Source organism: Lactuca serriola, chromosome 3 (genome assembly GCF_051521515.1).
Source record: "Lactuca serriola cultivar US96UC23 chromosome 3, Lser_US96UC23_V15, whole genome shotgun sequence".
Lineage (NCBI taxonomy): Eukaryota > Viridiplantae > Streptophyta > Magnoliopsida > Asterales > Asteraceae > Lactuca > Lactuca serriola.
Genome location: NC_136410.1, coordinates 57667716 through 57680912, shown reverse-complemented (window position 1 = coordinate 57680912; position 13197 = coordinate 57667716). Strand labels below are relative to the sequence as shown.

At 35.6% G+C, this 13197-nt stretch overlaps 1 protein-coding gene across 1 annotated transcript; it reads left to right on the top strand.

Annotated features, from left to right (window-relative positions):
• Positions 1 to 9181: 9181 nt before the first annotated feature.
• LOC145092360 (G-type lectin S-receptor-like serine/threonine-protein kinase At4g03230) lies at positions 9182 to 12824 on the top strand. Its single transcript, XM_079030286.1, has 7 exons — positions 9182 to 10573; positions 10664 to 10741; positions 10905 to 11113; positions 11204 to 11414; positions 11513 to 11750; positions 12094 to 12244; positions 12316 to 12824. The coding sequence occupies exons 1-7, from the start codon at positions 9220 to 9222 to the stop codon at positions 12613 to 12615; spliced, it is 2541 nt and encodes an 846-aa protein (XP_078886412.1). The 5' UTR covers positions 9182 to 9219; the 3' UTR covers positions 12616 to 12824.
• Positions 12825 to 13197: the final 373 nt, after the last annotated feature.

The window sequence follows — 13197 nt, the reverse complement described above, 5'->3', positions numbered from 1 at the left end:
TTTTCTAGTGGTATCATCAACTTTCAAAAAACCTAAAATTATATGATAACATTAAATACCTTACTATTATAGTCATTTGTTCTTGGTGGCTTGAATCAGGAGTACAATCAAGTATGATTGAGTAGTACTTTGTTTCCTTTATCTTCTTGATAACTCTTTTTTAATTTTTTGAGATATCAAAAGTATTATTTCATTTTGGATTGTGTGCCCAAGATAATGTACATGAAGCCCATCACTTGTGATTCGTCGCACATGTTCTTTGATAATCAGGTCAAACTCTTCCAACATTTCAATGACACCCAAAAAAATTTCATTACCTGTTACATACAATTAACAAATAAGAAGTGGAATCAATCATAATAATTAACAAAAAGGTATTTGGTGTAATTTGAACAAAAAAAATATACAATTTATAGTTACCTTATTGATACAACTTTTCATTTGATCCATGGAATGCTAAATTATGTTTAGCAAGAAACTTCACTACTACAATGATTCTCAAAAGGACTTGTTTCCAGTAATCTCCTTCTTTCTTGAATTGCTCGTATTGAACTTTATCAATGTTTCGTTCAAGTTCAATATCTTACGCATATCAAACCACTTTTTCCTATTTGTGAGATGATCCAAAGAAATTTCGTGTTCTTTAACTCTAATGCTTACATAGTGCCAATCTAAATAACCTTCATCACCTAGTGTACCTTTAAGAATCCCTTTTCTAAACACTTTACAACATAAAAAAAATACTCGGTCGAACTCTTTCGAATATACTAACCATTCTCTATCACACTTTTCAAATTTGATTAAGTTCTTGTAAATAAAGCTACAGAAGAGAGTCTACCAAATTTATCGTAAGGACCATACATAATACTAGTATCTCTTTTAGGACCTTTCTTGACCAAAAGTTTAATCTCCTTATAATTAAGTTTTTCCCACCTTCTTGGATCACATATATCAACAAGCTCTTTAATAGACTCTTGCTCTTCTGCCTCTTCTACTTCTATATGCTCTTGCTCTATAACATTCTCTTCCTCTTGACCATGCTCATCAATGTACTCTTCAACATGTGTTTCAACAGGTTGTCTATGTATAAACTTATCAAGAGCACCAACATCTACCTTTCTCTTTTCTTCATCTAGTTTTCGCTTTTACGTTTTTGACTACCGGATGGTTGTTTAGACTTCATCACTACAAGTTCATTAGTTTCAATTTTCAACATAAATTAATTACTAAAAACATAACCGGTAAACGAATAATGATTCAACATGACAACATTCATTCATGATTCAACATTCAAGATTTCAAGTATTCAAGAATCATTGAATGATTAAATTAATAATATGACCCATGGGTATTTTGGGAAGAACATTCCAAATTTTAGTTTTTGAGTTAGTTTAGGATTCCAACAATGACAACATTCATTCATGATTCAACATTCAAGATTTCAACATTTAAGATTTCAAGTATTCAATAATCATTGAATGATTGAATCAATAATATGACCCAAGGGTATTTTGGGAAGAACATTCCAGTTTTCAGTTTTTGAGTTAGTTTAGGATTCCAACAATGACAACATTCATTCATGAATTCAACATTCAAGATTTCAAGTATTCAAGAATCAAGAACCAAGATTTCAAGGTTAACTAATAATGATAATTGATAAAACATTAAAACTGATAAAAACTGAATCTGTCAATATAATGTAATTGATAATGATACTAATTATCTAATTGATAAACTGTAAAATTAAATTTGATATAATCGTTTACCTTAATGAGTGATTGTCGACCTGATTAGACAATTAGAGAATACAGATTAAAACCGACTACTGTCCTTGAATGTTGATGTCATTGTTGTTTGCATGTCTCGCTGAAGCTAAGTTGTCGATCTCCTTTTATATTGTTGTTGTTGCTGACATGTTGTGTCTCTTAGAGGAATAAAGCCTTAGAGCAGAAGGAGAATTAGTGAATAACAATTTACGAATTGGTTTTATCACGTTGCTCATGCCGCCTTCTGCCTTACGTAACCCATTTGGACTATTTATCTATTTTGCACTGACTTTACTTTGGGCCAAATTTGATATAGTATATTAGTATTTTTTTTAAATTGGGCCCCTATAAGATGAAGGACCTATGCATGTGCGCAGGTTGCACCGCCTCATCACCGACACTACCTTTAAAAAGCCCCAATAATCGGTGATACTCTGTCAATGATGAATCAATGGAATGGATTTTTGAATCGCTCGTGCGGTAATCGTGAATTGTTGGGACTAGTCGACCATATAGAGCTTCAACGGTGTCATCCCAATTGCCGTGTGGAATGAAGTGTTATACCAAAACTCGGCAAGATATAAGTACTTCGTCCAACTATGTGGTTCCTCCCTTGCAAAGCATCGTAGATATGATAGTAGGCAACGGTTAATCACCTCGATTTGTCCGTCTGTCTGTGGGTGATAGGCGCTTTAATGGAGGAGCTTAGTTCCCAATTGATCAAATAACTTGTGCCAAAATCGGCTCACAAAAACTGAGTCGCGATCATATACAATGGTCTTAAGGACGCCATGGATTCTATAAATATCATGCAAGAAGATTGTGGCAAGTGAAGCGGTAGTGAAATGAGTTGGTAACGCGATAAAATGTGCAAACTTTGAAAGGCGGTCAACAATTACCTAGATGGTTGTCTTGTCATTAGATGGTAGGAGAGCCGTAATGAAATCCATCGACACGTCGTCCCATACCTGAGTCGGTATTGGTAGCGGTTGAAGTGTTCCGTTGTAACGACCATAAAAATTCAACCAATTTTAAACTTTTCAAAAATGACCCGGTTTCATAAAGTTATTACAAAAAGGTTTTCAATACAATTATTATCATAGTCTTCCCAGAACCACATCATAAAACATAATCATGAGGAGTGGTACGATCACGCCTTTGCCTTGTCACGGTCTCCTGAAGAACCCGAAAAACATTAAACCATAACTGTAAGCCCGAAAGCTTAGTAAGAGATCCCCAAAATACCAACCACATATACCATACACGCATAACATGCCATATCATAACAGAACACAGAACAGCCATGCACTTCGGGTCTACTGTGTGACTGGTCCGCCGCACCGGCCTTCAGTCCACCTGGTCCACCCTCCGAGTCTAGCCACATACATCGAGTCTACAGTGTGATTAGTCCGCCCGCGTCGGGCCTTCAATCCACCTGGTCCACTCTCTGAGTCTACAGTATGACTGGTCCGCCCGCACCGGGCCTTCAGTCGGCCTGGTCCACTCTCCGAGCCTCGACACGTCTGGTCCGCCCTCTTGGGGCCTACAGCCTATCCGGACCGCTCGTTGGGCCTTCGGGATAACCGGTCCGCCCTGGGTATGTTGGCCTACAACACAAAGCAGGACCCGCCTCAACCCAACCCCAGTCCCACAACCATGTGCACATAAACATTCAAACATATAACAATTCACATTCAATCAAACCGATCTAGCAGATCACACAGCATAACATCATCCTAACCAGGATACCGACCTAACCGGGTCTCTAACATGTACCATCCTAACTACCAGGATGCAAACATAGTCATTCAATAACATAACAACGATACCCGGATCACAATCCGATAAAGGGTCGGCCTTGGTGCCGTAGACCCTGTCGATATAGTGAGGATAACTCACCTCAATACGCCGATCTGAACCGAAGAAGCAAATTCCTGAACCACCGTCTCACCGATAATCCCGAATTATCCAGAAAAGCAAATAACCATTAGCTCAAGCACAACATCCCTCTAAGGGTAAATTGACCAATTTACCCTTAACTCAATCTGGTTCATGACAAAAGCCCAAAACCAAAATATGAAAGGCCTAATCACCCGATAAGCACTTAAGCCCACCAATGGCCTATTAATGGCCCAATTTTCTACATTGGGCCCATTCTCTTAATTGGGCCTTACTCTAGGCCCAACATACATACTTGGCTCTTATCCCTTACTCTTTATGGCCCACGAAGGCTCAATGATCCAGAATTCAAAGCAAAGCCCAATATTGGCCCAATTTACCAAATTGGGCCCATCTCTCTAAATGGACCTAGATCCCAGGTCCATACAATTATAGAGTCCAGAACACTACATCCATAATGTCCAGCCACGGCCCAAACTCTAATGGCCCAATAACAGCCCAAACTCTAAAGGCCTAAAACGAAGAACTCAACAGAGGGAGTACGTTGGGCGTACCCCTCTTGGTACGCTGGGCGTAACTCAAAGTTCACGGGTTGGAATCGAGACTCATAATCACTACGCGGGGCGTACATAAGATTACGCGGGGCGTAATCTCAGTGACTTCAAATCCTCATGGGTTCTTAATGGCTTAATCTCTTAAGCCCAAACTTCAGATCCATAGGCCAAATATATCTAGGATTCATATAGTCTTAGACTTTATTGCTTGGGACGTCTATAAAGCTCTTAACCTAAGGTCTTAATCCATTAAGACCTACTTATCTCACTCATGGGACAACCACAGCCCTTGGGACCTCATTTTTCTTACTCAAGACCTCTCCTAAGATCTGAAAGGACAGATAATCTCGACCAACTCGAAACATGCATCAAGATGAGGACTTTTGGGACAAGAATGGTGTCAATACTTCACAACACATAGATCTATACAATATGAATGTCAAGCAAGAAGCTTTATACCTCAAATAGGTTCCAAAGGATGATGTCTTTCCAGATCTATAAGTTCCAGCCACTCCAATCCTTCTTTGACAACTTCTCCTTTCTTCCTTTATGCTTTCCTTTGCTAATCCAAGCTTTCCAAGGTCAACCACACCCAACAATGGAGGTAAGACGGATATCTAGGTTTTCTGAGGGTAAGAGAGTGTCTATGGAGGCTGAGGAGGGAACCATTATGTTCCTTATATAGTGGTTGCCCTTAAAATTAGGGTTTTAAGACTCTAAGAGTACGCTGGGCGTACCTATAGTACGCTGGGCGTACTCGACCTTGCACCCGCGTCCATTTACTCATTACGCTGGGCGTAACCCAGCCTACGCTGGGCGTACCCACGCGTATCTCATGCATGCATGGCTTACATTGTCAACCTTTTCCATTAAGGGCCATAAATGCCAATATCTTCAAAGTGTCATAACTCCCTCATTCTAGTTCCGTTTTCGATAAACTTTATATCCACGAAGAGGTGGCGAGAAGCCCTACGCTTCTAGATACATACCCTGGTCCGAAACCTTCTCGGATGAAACCCATTTCCCATAAAAGGACCAAAATACCCTTCCTCTTAAATCCCGGGGACTCATAAATAAGTACTTTAAGAACGGGGCGTTACATCCGTAAGGTTTGTGTGTAGGGGTTTTGTACTATTGACACTTGTTGCATTTTTTAATAAAGTCAGCTACATCTTTTTTTACACCTTGCCAAAAGAATGATGCATTGATCCTGCCTATGGTGGCATGTATGCCAGAATGGCCACCAATGATGGAACTATGGAACTACGAAAGTAGTGCTTCACAAATCACTGGAACCTGTGGAATAAACACCCTATCGTGAATGAATAAAAGAACATGAAAAACCGAACCTGGTATACCATATGGTCCGGTCGTTCTTTGTGAAAGTTGTTTCCCTTCATGGCTATTTTGGTAATACTCGCAAAGTGTCTTGAGCCAAGTAGCTTAAACAAAGGAGATTCCAAAGAGGATAGGCTCGTCTTGACGACTCAATGCATCCGCGACTTGGTTCTCTTTGTCGGGTTTGTAATACACCTCGAAATCATAGCCCAAAATTTTAGTCGCCCACAAGTATTGATCAGGGGTTTGAATGACTTGAGTCAATAGTTGTTGGAGGCTCCTTTGATCTGTATAAATACGAAACGGGCGGCCTAACAAGTATAGACGCCACTTTTTTACCACTTTTGTGATCGCATACAATTCACTGATATTTGTTGAACTCCCCTGCATTTTAGGCGACATTTTTTTGCTAAAAAAAGCCATGGGTAGTTCATCTTGAGATAGTACCACACCAATGCCCATTCCCGATGCATCCTTTATTTGTGACACAAATGGTTGAGAGAAGTTTGGGAGTGTTAGTGATGGTAACTGGGCCATGGTTATTTTGAGTAAGTCAAATGTAGAGGCGGCCTGCTGGTTCCACGCAGACTGTGGAAGTTTAAGGATGTCAGTGAGCGGAGTTGCAATCTTTGCATAATGATAAACAAATCCGCGGTAGTAGCCGTTTAATCCAAGAAATTCGTGTAAGGAAGTGAAAGAGTGGGGCATCGGCCAACGTTGCATTGACTCAATTTTTTCTAGGTCTGCTTGAACTCCCTGTGCAGAAAGAATGTGACCCACATAGTTCATTGTGGTAACACGAAAAACACATTTTGATAACTTTGCATGGTATTTGTTTTGTTGGAGTTCCTTGAACACGTATTGCAAGTGCTCATAGTGATAATCCAAAGAACGACTATATACAAGTATGTCGTCAAAGAATATACAAAGATGAAACGACGTAGAGCATCACGAAATAAATCATTCATGGCTGCTTGGAAGGTTGATGGTGCGTTTGACAAGCCGAACGACATAGCTAAAAATTCATAATGGCCATCAGTGCTACGGAATGTCGTTTTGTGGATGTCGTTTGTTGCAACCCGGATTTGATGATATCATGTATGGAGATCGATCTTGGAAAAAATGGTAGCTCCATGTAACTCGTCCAAAAGTTCATCGACTGTCAGAATCGGAAAGTGATCTTTGATGGTGATGGCGTTTAGAGCCCGGTAGTCTACACAAAACCGCCAAGTGCCATCTTTCTTTCGAATCAAAAGAACGGGCGATGAGTATGGGCTTTGGCTCGATTGGATGATCCCATCATGAAGCATTTCTTTGATGAGTTCTGTGATGACTTGTTTTTGAAAGTGCAAATACCGATATGGCTTTACATTAACGGGGCTTAAGTCTGTGTGCAGGAGGCATGAGGGCAACGAAAGCAGCAGATGATACAACCTCTTCGAGTCGGTCGCGAACTCCCATGAATTCAAAAGAAGAAAGAAAATATTTTTGGAGCAATTTTATGTATATCCCTCAACAAAAATTACAAAACTTAAATACTTCAAAAAAAAAAAAAAAAAAAAAAAAAACTACTTCTACTTTTTAGGAATTCAATTTGGTAAATAAAGGAAACAACAACTAATTGTGCAGTAAAATAAAAGGAAAACATGGGCCTGTTTGTTTGACTTCTGTTCCCAAGAGATTGTATGGCAGCACAAATGGTTAATCCAATAAACGTGCAGGTGGGCGTCTTTCTCGTTTGGGCATTTCTGTTAATTGGGCTGGTACAGGAAGGTGGACTGTATCGCTCATTTTTTTAAAATTTCAATAGAAATCGCAAATACATGTTAATTGTTTTAATTTTTAGCATACTTGATAGATTAACATATACATATGATGATGTGATCTTAGTGTGAGTATTGTGTTTTTTTTCAATATATAGAAAAATCGAAACTAGACTTGAAAATTTGTTTCATCTAAAATATAAAAATCAAACCGTTGATTTTTTCAAATTTGTTAAGTTTTTATTTTAATTTTTCTAAATTTTGGTTCCGTTTCGATTTTGCTTTCACACAGTGGATGGCACAGCAATAAATAGCGTCATAATGCCATACAAATGTTAAGCGAAGGGTCGGAGGTTTTTTACCAGCGATGGTTGTCACCGAGAATATATGAGATAAACAAAGTAAAATGGAGATGGCTAAGGTGGTGGCCCACTATATTACTATAATAGTCATTTTTTTATTTAGATAATAAAAGCAAAAATAATACATCAAGGTAAGATATAGCTATTTTACATGGACGAGGGATCAAAACCGTAAGCTTTGGAAACACATGTAGGTGGCCGATCAAACTTTTTGAAAGTTGGATTGAACCTCCAAATTCAACTAAACCATAGGACAATTTCTGTAATTTACTCAAAAGAGAAATAAATGTATAGAACTAGGGTGTTTACATGTGCGTTGCTATATGCATTTTTGGATGAATTTGTAAAAAATATGTAAAATAGGTTGTAAAAAAATTCTAAAAGGAGTAAATATAATAAAAATAACTTAAAAAAAACATGCATAAAAACTAGGATAAAAATATTGTAATAAAAGTAATTTTATGTAAATGACGTCGGAAGTATATAATTTATATAAGAATTAGGTTTAATCATACATAATAGTACATAATAGTGCTTTTTTCGTTCGTTAAAATGAATATGTAAACAAGAATTATCTACTATAATAAATAAAAATCATTTCTATCACTTGTCATTTTCTCATGTATTATGTCATATGTCATTTTAAAATGGTTTTTTTTATTTTATTAAATTTTATCTTATATTTCAATGTAATAAATATAATAATAAATGCATATCAAATTTATTAATGCAACTTTTCTTATAATTTCTAAATTTTAAAATTGAATCTAATTATTTTAATTGTTTATTTATTTAAATTATGTGTTTAACTTCAAAAAGAGAAATAAGCACTTCAATTTTAATAGTTAAATATTTGCCTCTTTCTTTATATATTCAAACTTTCTAAATTCTTAAATCTTCATGGCTGTTTTTATTTTATTTTTTAATAACCACATATACTACATAGATCTCACAACTAGTTATATGTATATACAACCTTACATGTACGAAAAGGAATATGTAATAAATTTGGAAACAAATTTTACAAAAAAAAAATAATTTCTAAATATATATATATATATATATATATATATATATATATATATATATATATATATATATATATATATATATTAAAAGTTGCATGCGCATAAAAAATAAAGATATAAAAACATAAAAACTATAAAAACAACCATTTATAATAACAAATGTAAAAAAAATCTAAAAAACAAATACAATTGTAAACAAAATTAATATTTTAAATTCGAATTCGTCATTATGTTAAAATGATTTTGTAAAAAAAGTGTAAAACAATTGTGTAATGGTTAAATCATCATGTGAAATCAAGGTTGAATATGTAATGATTTAATACTGCTAGATGTTGAAAAAGATAAATGTTATATGATGTTAATGTGTTGACGAAGAAGACTGGGTCAACGAAAAACAATGGGGAGACTGAAAATAACAGTTATATGGTTGAACTTTGGGTACTTACCTTGTTATGCTTATGTTTGTCCAAGTATTGTGTTCATAATTTGTAGGAATCAGCATAATCAGCATGATTGTAAAAGCTTCTGATCATTTCTTTTTCTTTTTCTTTTTGTATTTGTTTTCCATTCCTTCTCTGTCATCAGGAGCTAATAATAATTTAGCTGTGAATCAAGTTCTGTCTGGATTCCAGACCCTTATCTCTGATGCTGGAAATTTCGAAATGGGTTTCTTTAAACCAGGTCAGTCTCCCAATTTTTACATAGGAATTTGGTACAAGAACGTCAGAACAACTCCTGAAACTGTAGTCTGGGTAGCAAATAGAGAGACACCCATCTCCGATGCATTGTCTTCTAAATTGCAAATTGTAAATGGTAACTTAGTGCTCTTAAATGAGTCAAACACCCAAATTTGGTCTACAAATATAACCCCTAGTACACCCACATCTTCTGCATCAGTAGCTCTTCTTGATGATGGTAATTTAGTTTTGAGATATAATTCAAGTTCAAGTTCGATCACACCAATTTGGCAAAGTTTTGATCATCCAACCAATACTTTCTTGCCTGGTGGCAAGTTTGGATACAACAAGCGTACAAACAGAAAGCAGATTATCACTTCATGGAAAAGTACAGAAGATCCTGCAATGGGTCCCTTTTCTTTAGAGGTTGATCAAGATGAGAAACAGTATGTGATTAAATGGAATAGAAGTGTAGAGTATTGGGCTAGTGGATCTTGGAATGGTAGAATCTTTAGCCTTGTACCCGAAATGAGATTGAATTATATCTATAACTTCAGCTACGTTGACAATGAAAACGAGAGTTATTTTACATATTCTTTATATAATCCATCAATTATTTCAAGATTCGTCATGGACGTCTCAGGACAGATTCAACAGCTGTCATACCTTGGAGTTACAGCACAGTGGAATTTGTTTTGGTCTCAACCTAGAGTAGTGTGTGAGGTCTATGCTGTGTGTGGGGCTTTTGGTAGTTGCAGGCAGAACGAATTTCCATTCTGTAATTGCTTGAGTGGCTTCAAGCCAAGATCAGAGAGAGATTGGAATCAGAGTGATTTCTCTGGTGGGTGTGTGAGAAAAATAGAACTTAATTGTAGTGTTAAGGATGAAAAACCTGGCTTCATTGTAGGTTATCTCCCAGTGAAATCGGTTTCCAAATTTCTGGAAACAGGAACTCCAAAGGATGAAGCGGCATGCCAAAGATCTTGCTTGGATGACTGCAGTTGTGACGCATATGGGGTTATCGACAATAAATGTTTACTTTTGAACACTGAGAACTTGAATAATATATCAAGTTTCTTTCTTTCGGTAGATCCTAATAATCCGACATTTCCATTAAAAATCAAAGTTTCTGCGTCCGATCTTGCTAACACTACTACAAAAATCAATACCAAAGTTCTAGTAGCAGGTGATTTTTGTCTTTTTCACCCCTGCAGACTACACAATACAAAACAGTCTTTAATCACTTTTGAAAAAACTTCATTTTTTTTTATCCCAGGAATCGTTTCAGGGTTTTGTGGTCTTGTGTTTCTTTGTAGCATTGGTATTATATTCTACAGAAGGGTGAAAAGAAAAGGTAAATGCAGAATGCTACGCTTCTTTCTCTTTAACTCTGTTTATTTCTTTTAAAATATTATAATCATTTTATCTTGACGTTCAAGTATGGTAATAATAGCTAAGGGTTTAAAACAAATGTAGCATGTTTTGTCTTGTTTACTTGATTTTAATTAATGTATCAGGAAGCAGAGATAATGGGGGGAATTTTGAACTTGAGTTTCAAAACAATGGAAGAAATGTTAGATATTTGGTAGATCCAGGGATATTGAGTGCAGAAGAAAGAAAAGGAATTGATGTGCCTTTCATTCAATTCAAAACCATTTTATCTGCCACCGACAATTTTTCACTTGCAAATAAACTTGGTCAAGGGGGATTTGGGCCTGTTTACAAGGTAACAACTCTTTATATTAGCTTGTTATCAAATTATACTTATATTGGTGAAAGATTGCTCTAATTTGAAAATGCGAATTAATTATATTAGGGAATGCTTCCTGGAGTTGGTGAAGTGGCAGTGAAAAGGTTGGCTAGCCAATCAGGACAAGGGCTTAAGGAATTTAAAAATGAAGTTGTCTTGATTGGCAAACTTCAACATCGTAATCTTGTTAAGCTCTTGGGATACAGCATGAAAGATCATGAAATGATACTACTTTATGAATACATGCCTAATAAAAGCTTGGATCGTTTCATATTTGGTTGGTTTCATGTGTATCTTCTCAATCTCTTATTATAATCTGTGAAGAACTTCAACTCTGAAATCTAAAATCCTGGGATTTGATGGGATTTTTGGCAGATAGGACGCTTTCTGTGTGTCTTGATTGGGATTTACGGTTTGATATCATCATGGGGATTGCTCGAGGACTTTTGTATCTTCACCAAGATTCACGGTTGAGGATTATTCATAGAGATTTGAAAGCAAGCAATGTGTTATTAGATGAAGATATGAATCCCAAGATTTCAGACTTTGGTTTGGCAAAGATAGTTAAAGGCCGAGAAACCGAAGATAATACCACTAGAGTTGTTGGAACCTAGTAAGTACTAATCTAAATCCTATGTTCAAATCTAATAACAAATTTTATGTAATTCTAGGTAGTGTTTGTGGTACGATGGAATCGGAGAAGGAATTAAAATTTTCAGTTAGTTGGAATGAAAAGAAAAAAAAAATGCTCGGTTTGTCTGACGGATTGGATTGGAAGAATAAAATATTGGTGTAGGAAACCCTTTTTGAATACATCTTTAATACAAGATTAAACAATTAAATTACAATATTATCTTTATAGATAACAAAATAATATTATTTTTATTATAATCTTATTTGGGTTTTGATTATTTTTATTATGTTTAATATTTTCTTGATGAGTTTTTATTACACAGCGGTTATATGTCTCCCGAATACGCATTAGATGGATTGTTTTCGGTAAAATCCGATGTTTTTAGCTTTGGAGTAGTTTTACTGGAGATTATTAGTGGGAAAAGAAACACAGGTTATTATCATAATCAACAAGCCTTTAGCCTTATATCCTATGTGAGTTTTTTTAAACCCGTATCTTCTGTTTTTCATATTTTTTTATAAAACTAATTTTGGATGCATTTCAGGCGTGGGGTTTGTGGAAAGCAAAAAGGCCACTTGAATTAGTAGATCTTGCATTAGTAGAATCATGCAACTCGATTGAAGTGTTGAGATGTATGATTGTTGGGCTATTGTGCATACAAGAAGACCCTGGAGATCGGCCAACAATGGTAAATGTGGTTTTAATGTTGGGGATGGATATTGAGAGCCTACCGGATCCTAAAGAACCAGCTTTTGTGTCAAAAAAAAGTATTAATAGGTTGCCATCATCTTCTAGTAAGTCGGAAATTAATCAGTTGACTATTACTCAAGAAGAAGGCCGGTAAGAAATGGAATCTTGTCCATTTTTTTGTTTTATAGAATAAAAAATCAAATAAAAAAAATCAAATGTAAATTGTAAAAAATTAGAACTTATAAATGATGTTAGAGTTGAGCACGGTTCGGTCCGGCTCAGTTTTAGATTAAGGGCGTGTTCCACAAAACTAGTTGGTAGCGGTTGGCATTTTGTTAAACGTTACGTGAGATAACTTTTGGATTTGAAGTGTTTTGTTTAAACTAAAAACTTCTAGTGTCAAACGATGTTTATTATTTAAAATGGAGCGTTTTATCAAACGCTAGAAGCTAGAAGTTCTCAAACGCTACAAACTAGAAGTTCTCAAATGCTTATTTCCAAACACACCCTAGCTAAAAGCAAAATAGAACCGAAGTTTGGGTTTTTTTTTGTTTTGTTTTTATTTTTATGTTATGAGTTTTATTAACCATGTTAATAAAATTTAACAAATTTAACACACACACACACACACACACACACACATATATATATATATATATATATATATATATATATATATATATATATATATATATAAATGGGGTTGATTTATTACGATAACTTAACAATTTGTGAA

Excerpts from the sequence above, each read along its gene's own strand:
- LOC145092360 (XM_079030286.1), top strand. The coding sequence starts at position 9,220 with ATGATTGTAAAAGCTTCTGATCATTTCTTTTTCTTTTTCTTTTTGTAT. Across the intron at positions 10,574-10,663 it reads TACCAAAGTTCTAGTAGCAG|GAATCGTTTCAGGGTTTTGT; the intron begins GTGATTTTTGTC and ends TTTTTATCCCAG. Across the intron at positions 11,114-11,203 it reads GATTTGGGCCTGTTTACAAG|GGAATGCTTCCTGGAGTTGG; the intron begins GTAACAACTCTT and ends TAATTATATTAG.